This window comes from Haemorhous mexicanus, chromosome 11, assembly GCF_027477595.1.
Source record: "Haemorhous mexicanus isolate bHaeMex1 chromosome 11, bHaeMex1.pri, whole genome shotgun sequence".
NCBI classification, from domain to species: Eukaryota; Metazoa; Chordata; class Aves; order Passeriformes; family Fringillidae; genus Haemorhous; species Haemorhous mexicanus.
Window position 1 is genome coordinate 16,834,113 of NC_082351.1, and position 22,488 is coordinate 16,856,600.

General features: G+C 42.4%; 1 protein-coding gene across 2 annotated transcripts in view; it reads left to right on the plus strand.

The window, feature by feature from the left end:
- PTPRG (protein tyrosine phosphatase receptor type G) overlaps nt 1–22,488 on the plus strand; it is a 387,653-nt gene that overhangs the window by 281,643 nt on the left and 83,522 nt on the right. For both annotated transcript variants that reach the window (XM_059856705.1, XM_059856706.1), the window contains 2 exons: nt 8,372–8,529; nt 12,730–12,922. In XM_059856705.1, coding sequence (XP_059712688.1) covers nt 8,372–8,529; nt 12,730–12,922 — 351 coding nt within the window. The remainder of the gene's footprint in view (nt 1–8,371; nt 8,530–12,729; nt 12,923–22,488) is intronic.

A 22,488-nucleotide genomic window follows, 5' to 3' on the forward strand; every position in this document is an offset into this window, starting at 1 on the left:
CATAATTTTGTAGAATCTTAACGGTGACATTAAACTTAATTCTACATGAGCAACCATATAAAGTTTCTTAGCAGGAAGGGAAATCATGGTGTACCAAACTGACAGATGATGTCTGGATCTATGATAATGCTTTGGGGTCTGCCCCATGTTCTTGCTGCTGAACAGGATGTTCCCACACCTCTCCCCAGCTCCTGCATCTGCCCTCCAAGAGCAGCACAGGATCAGAGAAGGCTCTTACAGGAGCTGTCAAATGCTTGTTGCTGATTTTGAAATTGCTTTTGGTTTTGTGCTCTGCCAAGGATTTGTCACACCTCCTGCCAGCCAGGTGCCTGCTCTTCTCACTGCTGCTTTCCCTGCCCCAGGGCACGTGGAGAGCGTGTCTGCCACGGAGCCCAGCCAGGACTGACAGCTGGGAGTGGGCAGCCCTCCCTGGGAAAGGGATGGGCTATGAGCAGGTGGGCTTTGGATTTGCTGGGGCTGACTTGCTCTTTCAGCTCTGAATGCTGGGGGTCTTTTTTAGCTCCTCTGCAAATGCTCTCCTCATCATGAAAGCTGGTGGGAAGGGTCTTCAGCAGTGCTGGTACTGGCAGGATGGATGATGCATGTTGCTCATGTTGGAGCTGGATCACAGGTAAAAAAGTCACTGGTGCCTGGCTGTGTTTGCAGCACACATGGGGCAGTCTTGGTGCTGCACGTCTGACTCCTCTCTCCGTTTTGCTGCCCAGGTGCTCAGCTGGGTGCCCTGCCCTGAGCCCCTCTCTACTCCTCATCCTTCTTTGTGATGCTGAGGATTGCAGGTCAGGAAGGAGCTGCTCTCGTGCAAGGGCTGAGGAGGCTGCTGAGACCTCAGAGGGAATGACTGTGCCCTTGTGGGAATAGGGACTGAAATACCAGGTTATGTGTTAGACAGTTGATTTGCATTAAAATGGCTATGAAAGCTTTTGCCTGCCACACGTTCCAGCGAGGTCTCAGAGGAGCACCTGGCAGCATGGAGCTATTGCGTAGAAACATTGCATTTCCCACCTTTGCTGTCTTTGATTTGCCCCTTTTGGTACTGTTTGGTATGTAAGCCTCTTAGAGAAGCCTTTTCCTTGTTTGTACCAGCTGCCTGGAAGGCATTAAAATGAGACTTCTTTCCTGATGTCAGTCCTGGGGTGGCACCCAGTGCTGGAGGCTGTTTGACATTCACCTTTTCCCAGCCTGGCAAGGCTGCTCTGCACGGGACCACAGTCCTGTTTTACTGTGCAGGCAAAGTGTTGTCAGAGGGGACAGCAGCCCACACTACCTCAGGCCCCTGGAAAAGATTTCAGGGTGATGGAAACCATGTTTTTGTCACTCTGTCCTGTTCTCTGTGGCTGTCATCAAGAATCTACACTGATCAGCAGAAAATTATTATTAGAGCACAAATAAATTACCACAGCAGAAAAGGCTCAATGTCACAAAAATGGGGCTCTTATTACCTTCCTTGTCAAAAGTGAGCTCTGAAAATCAAAGTGCTTCCAGATCAAAAGCTTAGGTACAAAGTGAATCAATGGCATCTGTTGCTTGTTTGTGAACATGAGGTGGGGTGAGGGGAGGAGAGGCACCTTGGTTTACTTAAAAAGGAGGTTGGAAAAAATCTTAAAAAGCTGTAACTGGAACCCAGCATGGAGCAGAGTTAAGTCTTGGATCTCCCTTGAGATGGGCCAGAAGTGGTCAGACAAGGGATTACTAAAATTTCTGGTCTTGCTGGGGAGAACTTACCAAAATACATTAGAAACAACTGCTTTAATAATTAAAAAGGATAGAGAATAAATATGTTGCACATCTCTCCGGTTGTCCTAGGTGAAAAATCAGTGAATAACCTGTTAAAATAAATCAGCACTAAAAAAGAAGCAATCTAGACAGTGTTAGTTACCCTGTGGATCTATCACACCAGAATGCATAATAACAAGAAAACACCATTAGCACCATGACACGTTTTTTCTTTTGTTTTGAACTTCAGCCATAACACCACCTGACAAGCTGTTTGCCTTCTAACCAAATATCATGGGGTTGTAGAGAAGAAGGGTGGGGGAGAGGGGTGAAGGTGAGATGTGATACCGTGGGACCTCATCTTTGAAAGTAAAACTTTGAAGAAAGCAGCAGCTCAATTTGGAACAAGGAAAGACCATCAAAGGAGAGCAACATCATGTGTTAAGCTGAGAAGGGAACGTGGAGGAGCATTTCTTTTTCCTCGGGGATGAGCTGGATATATTCTTTTGTTTTCTGATCTGTTCTTGTGTTCACAGTCAGAGTAGCCCTGTGAAAGGGGCCAGGACACGATTGCTGTGGAGCAAAGGGGAGGAGGAGGGAAGTGGGAAATGGAGATGAGAGCAGAGGTGATAAGTTCACACCTTTATATAGGGCAGCTCTGTGCATAGCTGCAGGGGTCTGTATCATTTAAAGGAATAAATGGTGGAAGTGTTGGAAATCTCTGGTCCTTCACCTGTCTGCTCTGCAAAAAGCAGTGCTGGTCACAGCTGAGTAAAGATCAGCAAGCTGACAGAATTAATAATTGCACAGAAAAACTAACTCAAACTAACAAAAAAGATTGCACTTGTAAAAGTTAGGAATTAAAGCTGATGTTAAATGTGAACAAATCATCTGCAGGGAGTAGGAGTTGGGTGCTGTGCGGGTGGGTTTTGGGGATATTCACTGAGAAATGATGGGTAGAAGTCTGAGAACATGTGGTTTTGCTCTGGCTCTGCAGGAGCAGATGTGAACAATCCATGCTCCTCTGGGCACTTCTGCTTCACTTCAGCCTCTGCCAGCTTTTGCTAGGGACCTCCTCTCCTCTAAACTTTGTCATAGTTTCTTTTACCTCTTATGGCTGGTGCTTATTCTGTATTTCTTAGTTTCCTAGCCTGTCCAGCCTGATGTACCTCTGCCTCAGGTCAGGTTTTGTGGAACCTGGAGAAGTCTTATCCCAGTCTAGAATGCCAACAGCTGCTCTGCATCAGTGCTGCTTAAGCATGAAAGGTTCAGAATAACATTTTCCTTCTTTAAAGAGTTGAGACCTCTTTTCTGCAGCTAAACCTTTTCCTCCTAAGCTGTTTTAAGAAAGGGAGTGAGAAAAATTAAGCCTGAGATGAACATGTGGCATGGAAATGTTTTTTTGTGAATAAGAGACTTGCCTTTTTTATTCCTTCCTCCTGGTTTTTTTTGTTCTTCTCACTGGTTGTCTCAGATTAAATTAGTCTGCAGGACTGTGTTATTATCTCACTCCCCTCCTCCCTGCCATGCTATGTTTGCTGTGTCCTTACAGCTCCTTACATTGCTCGGCAGAGGCTCTTTAAAAAAAAAAAATTAAATAAAAGTGAGAAAAATAATTGCACAATAAATGACTAGAATTACCCTGAGTGCAGAGAACTGTCAGATACTGCTCTTCCTGCAGGATTTACACAGCAAGCATTCATCTGATGATCCTTTCAGTTAAAGTAATATATAACATTTGTAATCTCATCTTTAAAATCACCCCCACGAGTCTGGTCCTTGGCTGTGCTTTGCTGCCTGCTTTATCTGGGAAGTTCTGGCTCAGTGGGTGTGCGACACGGTGTCCTTTGATTATTTTTGTGTGTTTGCTTTTTAAAAGTTTGAATGCAGAAGCTTCAGAATGTCTTGGCTCATTGCAAAAATGAAATTGGCAATAACATTGTTTAATAAATTTGGGAGACTTTCAAAGCTCTTCATATTGGTATTGCAGATTGCAGTTATTCAAAGTGTGGCTGGGTACCTATCAGGCACTGCACATACGTTAATTTTGGAAATAAGCTCAGTTTAAGATATTGTTTTCAATGCAGCCAAGTTCCTGTTTTCTTACAGAAAATCATGATGAAAGTCCCAAAGCATTCCATGAGATATAAATGGACTTGGCATATAGCTATTTTCTTGTGATGTCCAATCCAAGTTCCTGTTAGATTTAAAAGGGTTTTGATCACAGATAGTTTGTGTGCTGTTTACCTGCATATCTCAAGAAGCCTCTTACTCTAGTGATTTGGTTAAAATCTTTTTCCACTGTTTTACAGACTGTATTTTTAGCAAGTCAGTCCTCGAAGGCAAGATGTTCAATTGATGGCTCTTTCATAATAATATTTGTTGGCATCAGCTTCTGTAAACTGCAGTAGTTGGTGGAGATCCACTTCTGGTATCTGGTTTAAGATCTGATTTTTTTCCTCTGCTCAGTAAACTATTGTGCACAATTTAGTATTAGTTCAGACCTAGTGGTGATGACTTGACAAAGAGTGTAAATAGGGCAGGCTTTTAAAGCATGTCTGCAGTTGCTCTGCCTTTGGGTCAGGTTGTGCAGAAAATGCCCCTTTGTTCCATGCAAAATGCTGGGGAGATTTCTCAGCCCAAGCAAAGAATATGCTGGGTGTGACTTTTCGTGTGGCTGTTGTGAGACACAGACCAAGAGGCAGATGTGAATGGTGTATCAGAAGGTCAAATATGTTACCAGGTGGCTCAGTTAATTGTTTTTTGTGAATGTAGGAGTTGAAACACAATATTGTCCTTTCATACTGTGGAACACTTAGTATTTTAAATGCCACATTCATTGTCTTAATGGTCAACAATGAATCTGTGGTGCTTGCTATTTTTACCTTTGAGGTGTTGGAGTGAACGTGTTTTTCCAAGCTTTGGTGCTGTAAACAAAGCATTGCTGTTTGTTACCTGTGAGTAAAACTGCATTAGTGGGGAGATGTTTTGGATACTGCTCTTAGCTGCATCACCTGGGAGCACTGGTGGCAGCAGCAGGTTATTGTTCTTTCCCAAGAGAGTGCTCAGTATTTCAGGAGCCTGTCTTCAGGGTCAGGATCTCTGGGGCTCTGCTTTCCTGGTTGTTTATATTTCTGTTTGGGTGCTCAGATGGGAGGAGGACAAGGAGCAGCAGAAGAGAGCATTGCAGGGCTTTGGTTTACATGTGAGAGTGAGTAGGTGGCTGATGGGTCAGTTTTGCAGCATTGATTTCAGTGATTCACAGGTGTTTGCAGGTGAACACATTTGCTTTGCTGTCTTTTATTGCTTTTGTCTGCCAGTTATTTCCTAGTACTTGTCAGCAAATGTCTCATCAATCATGTAGTTTCCAGCCTTTTCCACTTTTTTCCTCCTGAAGCTCCTCACTCCACTCAGTCTGTTCCCAGCCTCCTGGACACAGTTCATGCCCATCCCGGGCACTGTAAGTGGGAAACAGGAGATAAAAGACAGTGAAGAAAGGTTTGTTATTATTTCCAACCTTGTTCTTTTTCATTTAGTAGGAACTATATATACATGCACACATGTCCATGTGTATATATATGTATGTATTAAAAATATTTCTATGAGAATCAGTGAATGCTCTTGCTTAGCCTGGAAATTATTCTCCTCGCAGTTTTACCAACAACAATAACTGACTTAACGTTGAAGTCTTTGAAATTATATGGCTTCAAAATGCCATTTTCAAAACTGTCTCAGGGTCTTAGGAACTTTAATTTCATGGCATTTTCTGTTTCAATATGCTCTTGAAGGATATGGCAGGCAAGCACTGGAGTTTCAAAGTCCCTTTTTCTTTAAGCTTCACGTGAAGATCTTTGTGACTCCGATTTCTAAAACTCTGCACCAGGCGTCTAGATGGCAAGCGATACAAAAGAATGATGTGTTTTCAAAAGTGTTACATTTTTTAAAGCATAATCAATTGATTATCATCTATTTTAGTAGTCATTTTAATCCAATTATATGTATTTTTTCATTTTAATCTTTGGCATTCATTAATGAAAACTTAGAGCGTTGCTTGTAGCCATGAAAAATTAGATCGAGTACACCCTGCCCTACTTAAACTGTGTATTAGCAAAGCTACTTTTTCCTTGAGAAATATTCTTTTTCACAGCTGACTATGACTTCCCAAGTGCTTAGGAAAAAACCCTCCCTAATTGATAACCAAAAATTAATCATAGTCGGATACTTCCAGTTTGCATTCAAATAAGGTATTTCTCTGTCTAAATAAGCTTCCTTTACTTGATTATTCATATTGTAGTTCAAAATGTTTAAAAATGAAAGACAGAGTTGGATGAAATGTAGACTACTTAATACAGTGTGTATTTAATATAAAAGTTATGCATTATTCATTTTCGCAATTTGAATAACTTTGAATTTAGCATCCCTGTTCTTCATCTTTTCCTTTGATGAACAATTAATTATTAAAATATAATATTGTCAGCATATGGCACAAAAATCCTTGAAAGTGTAAAATGAGCTTCCTTCTCCTGCCATCCTTTGATAAAGGGATACCATATCTGTGGTTTTGCAGAGCCTTTATCCAGCATCTTAAGTGATTCCATCATTGTAATTAAAAGATTACAAAAGTTAGAAATAGTTAAATTGTTAATTTTAACTGCAGCTTTTTTTTTTTTTTTAATTCGAGAGGAAAACACTCCAAAATGTGCCTCTGCCTCCCAGCTCTCATGTGTAGTCACTGGCTGTTAATGCAGGGCATGGATTCAGACACTCTTTGGGATTCATTGTGGCCCACTGTGTGCTGAGGGCTGAAACAGAGAGACAGCTCTGAAATAGAAATCCAGTGTCAAGGTTTGTGTACTGCATTTGGAAATCAAGTCCTGTGACTGAGTTTCCAGTTTTCCTAACCAAGTTTTTCTGCATAAAAATGAGCCAATCAAATTAAATGCGACCTTTTGCTGTGATTATGACTTCTTGATTAGAATCTCTTTGAACTTTGGCCAATCACATATATTTTAGTATTTATTATTTAGGCACCCTTTTTCTCACAGAGGTATGCTATGATGAGGAAAAAATGTGGATTGTTATTTATTTCCTTTTTGGAGATGCAGATATGGTCAAAATCTACTTGGATTAGAAGGAAAGGAATTTTTCACCAAGAGTTTGCAGCAGTGCCTTGACTTTAATAGAATTACTCATATTTTGGAATGCTAAAAGCTATGAAAACATCACAGACCTGTTGATAGTGTGCAGAAAATAGAAGATATGTGAAGTGTATGTATCATTGGCATCGTGTAGCAGCAGTGGAGTTAAGTCACCCAATTATCAGACTGCTGCTAAGAGGTTTAGGCAACTCCTGATTTGATCAAGACTTATAGAAGGCTGTGGGATGCTGTGGAAGTGAATTCTGCAGACTTCATCCTATTTGGAAGACGTGTGTGTCAATCACCAGCCCACCTGCTTCTTCCTTCTGTTGGGGCGGGAGGGGGTGGTGGTGGGTTTGCTCAGCAGCTCTGGTGAGACAGAAAAAAAACTTCCCTCAGCCCAAGTGTGGACTCTTGTTTGAGGCATGCAGGATATTGAAAGTAAGGAACAGAGATGTCCAGGAGAGCCCCTCATGTCAGCCTGCCTGAGGCAGTGAGCACCTTTGCACAGGCTGAGAGGGCGCTTCAGCCTCTGTGTCAACATGAATTGGAGAGGATAAATGCTCAGGGATGGCAGGGAAATTGCCTTGCCTGCAGCTGTTCGCTCCTTTTGTTTGTTTCTTTTTCTTCGCGGTGTTAAATATTACCAGCTTGTCACTGTTACTTGCAGGTGAATGCTTCTAGTGCTTAGGTCTGCATTTCAGGCTGTCCAAGGAGACTCTCAGAGAAAAAAAGGTTTGTCCCCACCCAGACTGCTGGACCCTGGGAAGGACTTTCTTGGACTTGGGAGAAGGGGCAGCAGTTCTGCCTGTGAGACCTGTTAGTGGTGCAGTGCTGGCTGTGTCTGGCAGCACCCTGGCAGTGCCAGCATGAGTAGGTGCAGGCATGCCTGAGTGAGCACTGCTCGGATGTTGCTTTGAGCACCACGTTGAGCTTCAGCAGTGTCCTGTGTCCCTGCTCCTCAGCCTGGCAGCTCCCAGAGAAGTTTGGCTGAGCAGCATGGCTCTGCCTCCTCCATCTCAGCAGTCCACTGAGGGTTTGACTGCTCCTGCATCCCTTTCCGCTGCTGGCAGAGATGGGACAGATGCACTGCCTGGTGTGCTCTGGTCAGAGAGCAGAAAACAGGACCCCTGGGCTGGCTGTGTCCCACTGGGTTCTGCCTTGCTGCCATCAGGCTGGAGAGTCATGTACTGAGTGCTGGAACCATTGACTACAGTGTTATTTCTGTACTGACATAAACCAGTGGGGCAGCAAGTGCACTTCTCACCTGCACACGTTCAGATGAGGAGGGTGTGTGTTTGGGATGGGGCTGACTAACGTTTTGGCTGCTCTTTTAATAAACCACACGTCAGCTCTTACAGAGGGTTTCCATTTTTCAGTACATATATGATAAAATATGTTGTTGCCATTACACCTTGTTAGGCTGCCTAGCGATGTGATGTCTGTTTTAAAGACACATTAAAAAAAAGTGTAATCCTGCTTGTCAATCTTCCCCACAGAGAAGGAGACCTTTCTGGATCCCTTTGTGCTGAGGGAACTTCTGCCAACGTCTCTGGGGAGCTACTACCGCTACACAGGTTCCCTGACTACTCCTCCCTGCAGCGAGATCGTGGAGTGGATCGTTTTTAGGAAGCCTGTGCCCATTTCTTACCACCAGGTGTGTTTGTTTTGTCAGTGAAGCCCAACCCTTAATTTGCCCTCCTTAAGACAGTGTTTTCTAAACCCACCAGTTTAATTTGGAGAGCACAAATGTTTCTGTTGACAAAAAAGGAAGTGTCCGTGATTTTTTTTTTTTTTATTCTCTTAAGTAATATTGTTTCTGAACAGGAGCCATCAGTCTTGAGAAGACAGTACAACATGAAACCCAGTTTCCTTTCAGTGATTTATTTCGTATTGTTTTTGTTAAGATTAAATTAAGCTATGGTGTAAATAGTTACATAGACTTCCCTTTTATTCTTTTTAATTGAAACTTTCTTTTCAAAGTAAAGTGAGTGATTTCAGTTCTGCTCAGATTTAGTAATTTGAACTAATTACATTAGAAAAGACATCTTTCCATTAATTCTCCATGCTTAACTGTTTTTATAACACAGTAAAGCTGCCATTATGTGCTCAGTGAGTTGGTGCACAAATCTTTAAAATTAGCACATAGCAGCTTTTAATGTAAATAGACACAATGTCTGGAGTTTGAAGAATTATCCTGATATGGCAATGTCTAGATGAAGTCAAATGTTTGACAGTTCAGTGTATTTTGATATTGTAAGACTGTGGTCTTTAGAAAGCCAACCTGCTGGACTTGGTCTTGCCTCTTATTGATCTGTCATAATCCACTGAAAAAAATGGTTTTACATTACTAATTCTGTTGAGGGCACATGAACAGTTCACTGGGTGATCCTGACTGACAGATGTTGCTCTCAAAGTTTCAGAAATACATAAGGCACTTACCATACCCTTGCTCCAGGCTTTTTTCCTGTTTTCTAGGTCTCAATGCTTCTCCCATAGATTCTTTCATCTTTTTTTCGACAGTCTGTGTTCAAAATCAGTTGCAGTGCTTCAGCTGAGGCCCTCCAGAGGCTGAGGGGCATGTCAGGATTCATGTCTCAGCCCCCCCATCCTGGTGTTATTTTTCCTGTTTCACAAAAGTGTGCGGCGCTGCCCATGTTCAGCTCCTGGTCAGCAGGAACCCTTTTGCTGGAGGCTTTCCCTGGAGTTCTCTGGCAGTGCTGAGCACACTGTGCCCCCAGGCAGCCCCCAGTTCTGGCTGGAGCCTGGCACTCTGCACATGGTCCTGTTTGAATCAGACCCCTTGTTTTTTTCAGGCTATTTCTCTGATTGTCAAGATCATTTTGAATTCTGTCCTTGACTGCAGGATACTTGCAATCCCTTGTAGCTTTTCACTACATCAATAAGTTTACTGTTTATTATTTGGTGGCTGCAAGGCTTGGCCCATGCTCAGTTTTATACCCTGTGTGCATATCAGGTGGGTCACAGCTTCTTTTTTCTTTTTTAACAAATGCAAATAAAATGGTAAATATCAATTTCAGCTGTCGGTATAAAGGTACTTTATCCTGGCATAGCTCCTTTCCTGTGCTGTACAGATGTTATTGTTCCAAATCAGGCCTTTAAAATTTGGCATTGTGCTGCTCTGTGCATGTGCTTGTGGTTGAAGGGCTGGGAATTCTGTGTGTAGACAGACTTTCATTGATACTACAACACATGTGGAATAAATAATAGTACTCCCCCCTCCCGAGTAGCTCTAGATGTGTGTGTTTCAAGAGCCTGCCACTGCTATGATTATTATTTGTTCCTCTAACAGAAACAGTGTAACATAATCCATTGCCATAGTTTAACCTTCTTTATCACAAACCCCATGAAGCAGCCTGTAATCCCAGGGGATGACAGTGATACTGTTTAAGCTTTGTTGCTGTTCCAATTAAATTCGTGCTTTTGTGCAAAATACCTTGCTGGAAAAAGGACAGTAGTGAAGTGGTCCATTTGTGGAGGCTTCTCTGTTTTATTTGCAGTCCTCCATCATCATCATCTTCCCTGATAATTAGACAGCAAACCAGGACAAGCTGTGTCGCCCTGTGGCTGCATTGTAAGCTAAGTGCATTCAGTGACCCAAAGCATGGCATTATCTCTCATAATGCATACCTCAGAGTAGCTCATTGTGCTCACAACAGTTTCAGTATTTTTAATTGCCATTTGTATATCCAACCCTTAGAAAACTACACATCAGGCTTTAATGGTTTGTAATTGCATGACTCAGTGTTTTAGATCAGGTTTCCCTGTATCTACAATAGTCTTACAAGAGCTTTTAATTTCTTCTTCTGAACAGGAGCCCTTGTACTCCTTGAAGAGCATGAATGTAGCTCCTTGACTGCAGATCTTGGAATATTATTTTTTTTCTGGCAGCTGTAGATAAATTAATTTTTCATTTGTCATAGATAATATTTTTATAGTGAAAGTGAGGTTGAAATGGCTTATATATACTTCAACACATAAAAAGTGGAAGGTTAAAAATCATGTTTGAATTGGCAGTTGTTAAAATGCAATTATACCTCCCCAAGGTAGCATGGCAGAAGAAAATATTTTAAAAGTTCTCTCTGAAAGTTTAAAAATTCAATTAATGTCACAGATGTCTAAGCCTAGAGACTTGACTTCAGAAAAGGAGTTACTACCCAAGTTCTTTTACTTTTATAAAGTCACCTTAAGCCCTGTTAGCTGGCTTCATCAAAACTGCTTCCAGTACATGAAGTGCAAAAGGGATGTAAATAAGCACAAGTTTTGATCTGTGCTTTTATAGAAGGGTGTAGCAGGATCATCAGCAGTGGGGGGTGTTTTAAAGACAAAAGTGTAAGTCAGTCCTTGCACCCCTTTTTTAATCCATATTCCTATGCTTTTGAGGGGGTCCTGCTTATAATTAGGACATGTTTTTTGAAATTTTTCAAGATGTTTCTTTGAAAGAATCAGAAACAGAATTGTGTTGAGAACCTCAGAATAAGGCATTCATATAAGATACAGGAAAAAATAAAGGACAGTTCAAATCCCAGCATCTGCACCTGCAAGCCTGGAAGCAGCACCTGAACTCTGGAAGTGGCACTTGAAGTCTGGAAGTGGCACCTGAGCTCTGGAAGTGGCACCTGAGCTCCCTGCCTGCAGTGGGAACTGGTCATTGGTGGTCACCCCTCCCTGCTCATCCCCTGCTCTCCCTCTGCTGAAGGGGGCTCAGATTACTGGTTTGAAGGCAAATTAAAGAATGGTAGTGGATGCCTCATGAGTCAGTGGATGATGATTAATTGCTCTGTTACACACTTCTTTGATTATTTTTATCAGCTTTATCAACTGATAAAGCTACCATGATAATTCTTCCAGTTTTAAGATTTGGGGCTCACATGCTTCTCCAGAGCTTTTAGAGCTGACACACTTAATGAAAGGTGTGTAAGTTTCAGTGACCTGCCATTAAGCTATGAATGTTACTCAAGACCCTTTTTGAATTCCTGGGCCAGATTCTGTGCTCCCAAAATCCATGCTATCAATATGTGTAACTGATGTGATGCAAACAATATCAGGACTGATTCCTTCTCTGCTCTGTCTTGCTCAGTCTTTCCAGTAGCAGCATAACTAATTCTAGTTTTTGTCCTGAATGATAACAAGGTAGCAGTAAGTGCTGTACCCACCTTGATAGCTGGGAGAAAAACATTAGCTGAAAATATTTTCTCCTTAGTTTGCTAGAATTTTTTTTCTGAGAAACACTAAGATACGAAGTAACAGAAAAGTTTTCCAATTACAGTTCTTTCTTACGGGTTAATACGTTTTCTTATAAATAGCTCAGATCTGAATCCAACAGAAGAACTTATTCCCAGAGGAGTATATGCTAGCTGTGCCTAAAAGTGCTGCACGAGCTGTCTGTGAAGCTTAGCCTGGCAGCTAAACTTGGTAAGGTATTCAGAGATAAGGAAGTAGTGCCTTATCCAGGAGAAAGCTCTCGCTGTGGAATGACCTGGAAGCACTTTCTGACGCGATACGGGGAAACAAAGCGGTGCCAGCAGTGAGGAGGGTTTGGCAAGGCTCTGTCACACACAAAAGGGATCTTAAGGGCAAATGTTTCTTTGCCAATGACAGATGTCCACAGGTTCTAGAAGGCCTTCTCCCATGTTGGGCAGGATAAGCCCTGTGCCGAGATAAGGTGGTTGGCAATAATTTCAGTGGGCAGTCTGACTTCCCATGTGCTTTTATCAGTCTTGGCATCAACATTTTACTTCCTTCCATTTTGCTGTCTTATCAGCCACCCGGATTTCACCACATTGTTTTTCTAATTAACATCCCTTCTCTCCCCTGCCATGATGGCTGCCATCAGCTGGAGGCATTTTACTCCATCTTCACCACTGAGCAGCAAGACCATGTCAAGTCTGTGGAGTACCTGAGGAATAACTTCCGACCCCAGCAAAGCCTGAACAACAGGAAGGTATCCAAGTCTGCTGTGAAGGATGCTTGGAACCAAGATATGACAGACATCTTGGAAAATCCACTCGGCACAGAAGCTTCCAAAGGTAGATTATGCTTCAGAATTTTACACTTGACTAGTAGGAGAATTTTTTCTGTCTACTTTGTTATCAAATGGTATCAAGAACAGCTGTGAGCTATCAAAGAAATAATGCAGGTTGTGCAGGCATTCCTTGTGGGTAAGCGTCAGTAAATTAACTAATTCTGCCTCTGCTGCATATACCTGTAGAACTCACTGTCACAAGGTGCCATGACAGTACAGCCTTAGAATATGTGGGTGTCAGAGCCACAAAATATGAATCTTAAACTGGCAATGTCCTGGTTCTGCCAACTGGCTGTAAGGTTGTGGAGATGCCAGACAAAAAGGGAAAACCAAAGGGCCAAGGTCAGAGGTAAAAATTCAGTCCCATTAGCACTGAGGCATTGGGTGTTTGAATGGAAATAGTGTATCCAGATGTGGTTATGGATTTCATTTCTCCAGTAACTTCTGAAAAACTGCCAGCCTTTTAATTCAACGCTTGTATCAGTCTGTTGGTAAGGGTGACAGGAGGAAAAAAATCTCTTCCTTTTAGGCAGGTGATTTTCTAATGTCTTGCTGAAGTGTTTCATGTGCCTTTTTGTAGAGCAGCTGGTGCTTGCTTCTGTCAGACACCAGATAATGAGCTGGAGGGAGGTTCCTGTCGCACTGGCACAGGCAGTCCTGGCTAGAGGAGCACATCAGAAATTCTGAGAGAAATGTGTTCTGGATAAAATAAGAGTAGAAATAAATATAATTTACTACTTATATTTGCCTTTATTTTACTGACTGGTGTTATTTATAGGTAGGAGAAATCACATGTACTTTCCAGTCTTCAGTCTTGCGAAGTGCTTGGTGTTTAACCAGTAGAGGTAAAGAAGAGAGGGGCAGTTTGCCAGAAGGAAACAGCTAAGCAGATTTACAAGCTTCCCTTTTTTACCTGGCATTTTTACCTGGCCAGGCACAGAAAGTGCAGATTTTAGAGGATGTGAATCATGAAAACAGCTGCATTCAGCAACCTCACCTTCCCAAGAGAGTGCTGGGAGAGTGTATTTCTCAGGGCTCATTATTCTCTGAGCGTGCTTATTTATACATATATATATAATATACACGTACACAAAGCTCATGTACCAGGCAGCCTTGGGACAGAGAATTTACATCAGAAGTGAGAAGGAGATCTTGGGAATGAAGAAACTCTGCCACGCTCGGATGCTCTGGCCTGTAGTTTTCAATCAGTGTTGTAACAGCAACATGTGTCAGTAATTTCTTCAGTTATATCCTCTGTACATATTATTTACCCAGAACAGTGATGAAAGTTAATGAGTTACATTATGCTAAAAGTGACAAAACTGTCTCGATTTTATTTTCAGTGCAGCCAAGGTACCTCTGATAAAACATTCAAGGAGATTTAACTGCTTTGGCCACATGCCTGCATATTCCTCACCTCACTGGATTGTTTTTAAGATTATAAAGAATCTTGGGGTGGTTTTCACCACCATAGCAAATAACTGAAACCTACAATTTTGTCAGAGCATTACAAACACTAAGGTCTATAGTTAATGGGCTGATCCTGAATTAGGAGCTGTCGAGACCAAAGGAGCACCTTGAATAACCAGAAAGATTCACCATGACTTTGATCTTTAAGAACCAAGCACATGTGGCTTAGTTATCATGAGTGAGCCAGTCCACAGGAGCAAGGGACCAGCACTACCATTAGTCCCTGTTTATGTGGTTTGGTTCTTGGGGACTGGTTTCCTGAGCAGGTTCTCTGTGGGTCCTCTGCTATTATGTTCAAGTACCTTAATGCTCTGTGTTTGTGCCTGCCTGGGAATTTGAATTTGTGACATGAGAGACCCTCAGGTGGGGGACATGCATTTCCCATGGTCTGACAACATTCAGCATGCCATCTCATGGTAGGGATGAGGCTGGAGTTGGTGAATTCTTCCTCCCCTCAGCTTTTGGTCTAGGAGGCTATTGGCTGGGCAGCCGGTTGTTTTGTACCAGTTCTGTTAGCTTGTCACTTTCTGGGTTGTGTGCACACCAGGGGACACTGAAAATAGGTGCATTTTTTTCAAGAACTTAAGATAAATAGGTTGGTGCAGTGTTGCTAACACAAAATGTAGTATATCCTCCAAGGGTTACAGGGATGAGATATAGCTGTTCCAGAAATATAACAACATGGATGGTTCTGGCCCCTTTTTTGACAAAGGTGAGCAGTGATGATGTACCCGGTCCACTGCACATTCTGAACTACTGACATATAAATAAAATGAGTTGAAGTCATAATACTTGAGTGAAAGCAAAACCTGTTGTTTATTCAGCTAGTGAATATAGTACCACTTTATACAGTGTCATTCATGCAAAAGGACTGAGGAACAGAGTGCATGAAGTGCTTCCCAGCCAGACAGTCTTGCATTCAAGTATAGAAGAATGTAAGGTTAGCATTACAAATTTCTTTTATGCAGATTCTTCTGCACACCTCCTGGTTGCACCTCAATGCTTTCCACATTGCATTAGGCAATGTGACCAATGGCTGTCACATGGTGACTCTTGTCTGCCCTCCCTGTTCTTGATGTGTGTGTTGTAGAAAAAGGCATGGGCACGAAAATGTGTCTTTCACTTGCTGCAAGGTGATATGGTTTGTGATGGTCTTCAGCTCTGCAGGGGAAGTTCGGGTATGTTTGTCGGTGTGAATTTTTGCAATTTGTTTCCTCTGTCACACTCTATTAAGTCTGTGGGCAGTATTGCTAATCTGGAAAACAGTGTAGCATTCATTATGTAAGCCTTTCTTATTTTGGAGGAAAATGTGCCCAGAACAATTTGCATAATGTTCAGAATAATTTTCAGAATTCCCTGGTGAATAGGGAATTTCAGATCAACACAAAGCAGTGGTCCATTGGCAAATGTGCCGTCCTGAACAGTTTGGGACCAAAGAGCTCTCAGCTATTTCTCTCAGCTATTAAAACTATCTCAGGTCACAGAACTGTGACCACTAGTGTGACCCGCAGATACACTGGAGGAAAACTTTCTCACTCTCTATCAGTCCTCTGAGTATTTCCTTAGCAAAGCCCCAGAAGTGGTGGCATTTGGTAAACAAAAGGTCTTCTGGGAAAGGGTGTTTTAGGTCAGTGCTCTTGGGTCCAGTTTGTTAACCAGTGTGAATGTTACCAGACTTTTGCTTTGCAGTTACTCTCCTCTCACTTCTCTTGTTTTAATTCAAAAGAGGCAATGAAGAGAAGGGCATTGTTTTCAATCATCAGAATACAAGATGGTGAAATACTTCAGCTAATTTGAAAGAGGACTAATTTTTCACTTACAAGTGAAAACTCCAGATTTTCTTTTGTGTCAGAGTTTAACAAGAAGAGTTTTCCTTTATTCCATTATCTTATTGCTTCCTCCTATTGGCAAAAGCTGATTTAGAACAGTTCTCTTGAGGATTGCTTGTATGCCTGGAATAAAAGCATATGCATAAGACCTTTGCTGAATCAGAGCCCATGTGCTGAGCTTAATTTTTAAGTTGACCCTGGAGCTATTTCAAAAAACCATACAGATGATGTTTAAAGATCTTATTTCTGAAATCCACCATCCAGGTTAAATACTGTTCAGCTATGTAATTGCGGCAACTGGTGGGTTGATAATAAACATTTGTACAGTGATACTTTTTAAGATGATGAGACTTTCAGAGATCCAAACTATTCAGTGGATCAGACTGTTAAATGAGGCATTATTTAACAAGAGGGCTCACCCATGTTACAGTACTAATTTATGTAAAGTTTTGAAAAGTTAGAGGTTCTCTGTACACACATTCTAAGCCAAGAATGCATTTGTGAAGCATTAATCAGATCCTGTAACTATCAGTGCCTGTGGCAGTGTCTGACTTTTTGGACAAGATAATCTCTGTTAAAATTGCTTCCTTTCTTCTCTGGCCTGTCCTCTGTGGCTCAGGACTGTGTTGCTCTGTCACATCATATATTGTGCTCTCCTGCAGCTCCTGGGCTGCTTTCAAGCAGCTCTGGTAGAGGAATTGCTAATTATTTATTGCTTTAATAGCATACATTGCTCTTCAGGGACAAACAGAATTCTTACATAAAGGTCCATCCAGTTCAAGGATGTGGATCTGCAGGGGATTCTTACTACTTTCACATGTTGTCCCATCAAGCAGAGTTGTATTTACAAAACATTACCTGCTTTAGTAAAGGTGTAGGCATGGAAACTCAAGAGGAAAAGGTGTTTCATTTCCTTGTTTCAGGAAGTACCCCATGTGCAACAATACTTGCCCATTTTATTTTGCTGCTGATTACATCAAATGTTGTTTCTTTATGGTTTTTTTTTTTAACACTCAAAGAAACCCTTTAACCTTTCTACTCATTAAATGTGCTGCATGCCTTACAACACTTAAACAAGCATCCCATGTGAGGGGCTCTTGACATCAGAGTTTTCTTTCACAGATGCCTGATTACTTTCCCAAAGGTGTCTGATTACTCTTTGCTGGAGTCTCAAACGATGCTGTTTCCCATCAGTGGGATTTCACCTCAGAGTACCATCTGTAATTATGATCCTAGACTAAGTTAAATAATGAGCAGTCATAAATTCACTCCAGTAAAACTTAGCTTTGGACTCTAAATTAACAGCTGGGACATTTCTCTAGTACTGTGCAGGTGATCATTTTCCTTACTGGTTTTTGTTATGTGGTAGTTATTGACAGTTTGGAAGTCCTTTTAACTTAATGCCACTAAAAAACATGGATAGAAGATATTTGGATTTTCCTCCCTGCAAGCCTTGTGCTGGAAGCATGGCTCAGAGAGGGGCCTGCAGCCAAAGGTACTCAAGCAAAGGTACTCAGCCAAAGGTACTCAAGCAAAGCAGTGCTCTTATTCACCATTTCATGGCTCCTGCTGTCAGAAATGACACTGCAGCCTTCTGGAGAGGTGCTGCCTTTCTGCAGAGCATTGGAGTGCACCTCCCATGCAGCAGCATCCAAAGGAGCAGAGATTCAGTGCACTGACATCAACACTTTGAGGCAGATAGTCTAGAGCATTGGCAGCAGTGTTTCTGAATGAGAACAAGTTATTTGTCTCATTTATAGCCTTTGTTATTACTCCCAGTAATTTGGTTTTGCTTTCTAAATGCCCATGTTTTATGGAAACTGCTCAAAACAACTTTGCAGTCTCTTCATGCCCTCAGGTTCTCTCTGGGAGTCCAGAAGGAGTCTTAGGCAGAGAAGTTCTACTCTTGCAGAATGTCATTTTTATGTTTTAGTCAAACCTAAATTACTAAAAATACTCCATAGTAATATGTAACATATCCAAAACAACAACAAGTGAAGGGGAATTTTAAATGATTCATTATTGAAAATGTAACTCAGGATGGCTAAAGCAAAATTTAGCTATTTATTTTCTTTAAATATCATAGTGGGAATGGAAATAAACAAGAACCTTTTAAAGTTAATTTACAGTATGTTTACCATTAGCATTGATTCTTTTTGTCCTTTGAAAGAATCCTGGAAGATTTTTTCATGGATTAATAACTCCTTCCTCATTTTCTTGGACAACTCGGCTTTTCCTATTTGTTTTTTGATTTCGTTTTGCTATGGAAGTTATCATTTCCCAATTCTACTCCCCTTTAATCAGGTCAGCACCCTACTAGGTGGGGTGCAAATGAATTCATTCATGAGGACTTCTGTTGGTGTAGCAGCCTGTCTTGGAGCAAAAGGTCACCCTGCAGGGTGGTGACACTGCCCTGCTCATTGCTTGTCCTGCATCTTTGTGCTGCAGACCTGTCTGTCTGCTACTGCCTTATTGCTTGCTCCAAGTAAAGGTGCAAGAGTCTCTTTTTAAGCCTCAAGTGGCTGCTGAATGCACATTTTAGGCAGAAACCAGTGTGTTCTTTCTGCATATTTCATCCCTTCCACCTCAGCCCTGTCTTGCTCTGCAGCACTGGCTGGGTCCTCATGTGTGCAGCTGTCATGGAGAGTGTCCTGCAAAAGCAGGAAAGGACAGGCTTCTGCCTTCCAGACAGTTTCAGGTCAGGTGGAACACAAAGCTTTTCATTAAAAAAACTGACCCATTTTGGGGGGTGAGTCAGATGCAAAAAGCTGTAGTACTTAATCTTGACATAGACCTCATGCTTCCCCTGCAATGGCTCTGTTCTGTGGGGTTCTGTTTTACACCTATAGTAACTTCTGTGTAGTTGTAATGTGAGGAGTGTGTGTGTCTGGGCCAGAATAGTGAACATTTTGTCATTAGATTTATTAGTAAGCACTAAGTCACTGCTTATACTTCTTCAGAGATTACAAAGGGTCCAAACCAACAGAGCAAGAGGAAAGTGTAGGTGACGTTTGGGTTCACAGCTGCCACTAAAGCTGGAAGAGCTGAGCTTGATGATTTATTCCATTTACACCTGGAGGGAATTCCTTTCTGCACTGCCTACCTGCTGGCCCAGCTGTTCAGCCCACAGAAGTACTAATTTTAGTTTGAACCATGAGTCCCTGCAGCTCATCCTTTAAAAAGCATCCAGAAACTATGAAAGGAAAGCTGCTTTCCTAATCTGATTTTGGGCATCCCACAGGCATTTGCTGGGAGGCTCTACCAGCCCTATTGCTGGATCCTTCCTTGCTCCCCAGGCCAAACAGCCCTCACCAGAACACTGGAAAGGTCAGCTTGGCTAACAGAACAAATATCTGTCCTTCTGGCAGGAATTCCTTCTTTCTCCCCATTGATACTGTTTGTGCCACTGAATGTGATCACACATGTGGCACAAACACGCTGTGTAAATAAGGGCACAGGTGTACATTTGAAACACAAGTCACCCTCTGTGTGCACACATGGATGTGTGCAAAACAAACACAAAACTTGCAGGGCAGGTCCTTGTTGGACATCAGTTTAGCCTAGCATGGACATCAGTTTAGCCTAGCATGGCATCTGGTGGTCCATGCCTTTGAGTAGAACAGAATCTGTTGCTGTGATGCCATGGAAATTTAGGTGCTACAAAGCCATACAGTTATTAATCCAAATGCTGGTTGTGTGAACACTTTAGGAAATGGGCCAGCAACAGAGGGGCAAACCCCAGCTTGTCCAGATGCCCTCTGTCAGCAGGACCCATGTGCCCATTTGCTCATGAGGTTATTTCACAGGGCTCATAAAACAAGTGTGGGGTCTCTGCCTCACACCTCAGCAACCCTGTCTTGTTTGAAGCATAGTGGAAGGTAAGAGCAGGGAAGATAAATAGTCTGTCTCCTAGCTACATTCTGCCTGTGGATTGAAGTAGATCAACACAAATATTTGTGTGTACAGCATGCTCCAGAGCCTGCCAATGCCTGCTGGCAAAGTGCAGGCAAAGGTAAAGGAAAAATGTGTGCTACTCTTTAAAGCAATTATCCTTATGTATTAATAATGTCATTTATAAGCACTCTGAGAAGTCAACAATGTACACTAAGCAAAGCTGAAAAACTGCAAACATTTAGTAAAAGAAAGGGGGAAATGGTATAAGTATGCCTCTTAGCAGTGTCTGATGTATTAAAGCCTGTGTTGTCTGTGCATATGATCTTCATAGTTTATTTGTTATCCTTTGGGAACAGAGCCCTTGCTGAACTCTGGGATTGAATCTGACAGCCCAAAGCATGCTCTTGTTTATTATGGATTGGTGTCTCCTCCTGAGCACCTCCACTGAGTCACACCAGTTCAATGTAGCTGAATCTGCCCCTGTATCACTTCCCTTACCGTGGCACTGAAAACAAGTGTGAGTTTTCTCATTGCAGCACAAGCCATATTTTTGCAATTCAGGGTTTATTTGAAGTTTTGAGGATCTAATAATGAGAGGGAATATATATGTGTGTGTATATAGGTATAGATGTGGTTGAAAGTACTTTCCTTCCCTTTTCTGTTGGTGGCATTGCTTTTCTCTTGTCTGCAGTCGGGTTCCTGGGGGTGGCAGGGCTGAATGAACTTGGTGCAGTGTTTTGGCAATAGCACAGGCACTGACCACAACTTGCAAGCACTCTGAAATCATCTGGGATGCCTGTGGCTGAGTTGGGTGTCATTACAGCAGCAAGTGCTGCATCTGTCCTGCAGGACTGGCCCTTCCAGCTCCTTCCCAGGGCTGGAGCAGAGGGGAAGGAAACACCCTCTCTCCCCCAACTTGGCCACCAAATTGTCTGCCCCTGTGGTGAAAGACATGAAACCCCCATATGGACCTCTCAGTTTCTTTTCTACTGAGCATGGGGGAAGAAATGCCCCAACTTCCTTCCTTTGTGCTCCTGCTCTGTAAGGGAGACACTGTTCCCTGCCACTCATCCTGTTGAATGAATCATGCTGCATATACAGACTAGTAAGAAAAAGAAGTGAGGCCTCTGTCACCTTACAGCCAGGAGCTGCCTCCCAGAGCAAGACAAGACCCTTGTCCCTGTCTTTTAGTTACCACTGAGCAGCTCTGAGCCAGTAACGAGCTGTGGGCACATCCTGGTGCTGATGTTTCCCCTTCCATGTATGAATTGCCTTAGAAGGTGCCCATGTCACCACAAGGGATTGAGGATCTCACTGTCACATTGCTTTTCTCTGCTGAAAATTGTCAGGGCTTCAGCACACAACGTGTATCCCACGGCACCAAGGAGAGGAACAGCAGTTTTGCATTGCTGAGACATTCAGCAGGAGGTAGAGAGTGGGATTTTTCAAAGGAGGGCATAGCACAGCTAGAAATAACTGCCTTTAAAGTGCTGACATTTTTATGCATGGACAAGCTAACTTAGAACATTTTTAGAAGATTTTATAAATCCCGCTGAGCCCAGTGCAGCTGGATTCATCATATGAAGACCTGTTTTTCAGGGAGAAAGTGTACAAGCCATAACTGAATACACATTTCTTGCACTCTCACAAAGTTTCCCTAAATAGGTCTTTTCATAACCACAGGTAGCATATGCAAAAAGCAGGATGAAACCCAGAAAGTTTGTCTGGTATTGCATTTCTGTCTTTGAAAGAGAAATACAGGCTGCTTTTAAGGAACAATATTAATTTTAAAAAGCTGCAATATTCTCTTAAATGCCATTTCTGCATTTACGGGTGTGTCTTAGTATCAGCAATTAATTTTTGCAAAGCAACAAGCCCCTCTTTTGTCTTTCAGCTCACTGAAATGGAGCTGCCAGGAGCTTTTGGATTAAGCTTTATCAGGCTTTCAGTTAGGAAAGCCTCGTGGAGGTTACGTAGCCAAATACAACACACAAATCAAATTATGGGAGAGATGAATGCAGAGTTGTTAAATTAATTTTGTTTGTTCCAGCCCACTGGAATGTTTTTAACATGAAGAAAATCATTCTCTGCTGTATGGCTGGCCTGCCCAGTGCTTATGACTGTATCAGCATGCAGCATTCATCTGCCAGTGGCAAACAGGTTTTGTCCAGGCTTGAGTGAGCCCTGGAAGATGAGGCTGGCCAAGGTGCTGGTTTCCCCCGCCTTCCCCAGTGGGCTGATCTGCAGAGAAAAGCCTGGGTCCAACTGCTGGGCAGCCCCACACATGGCCAGCAGCTGGGAGAGCCCCTGAGGCTGCCTGAGTTGGGTCAGAGGGGCTTCCTCCAGATGCACCTGCACAATGCTTCTGCCTCTTCAG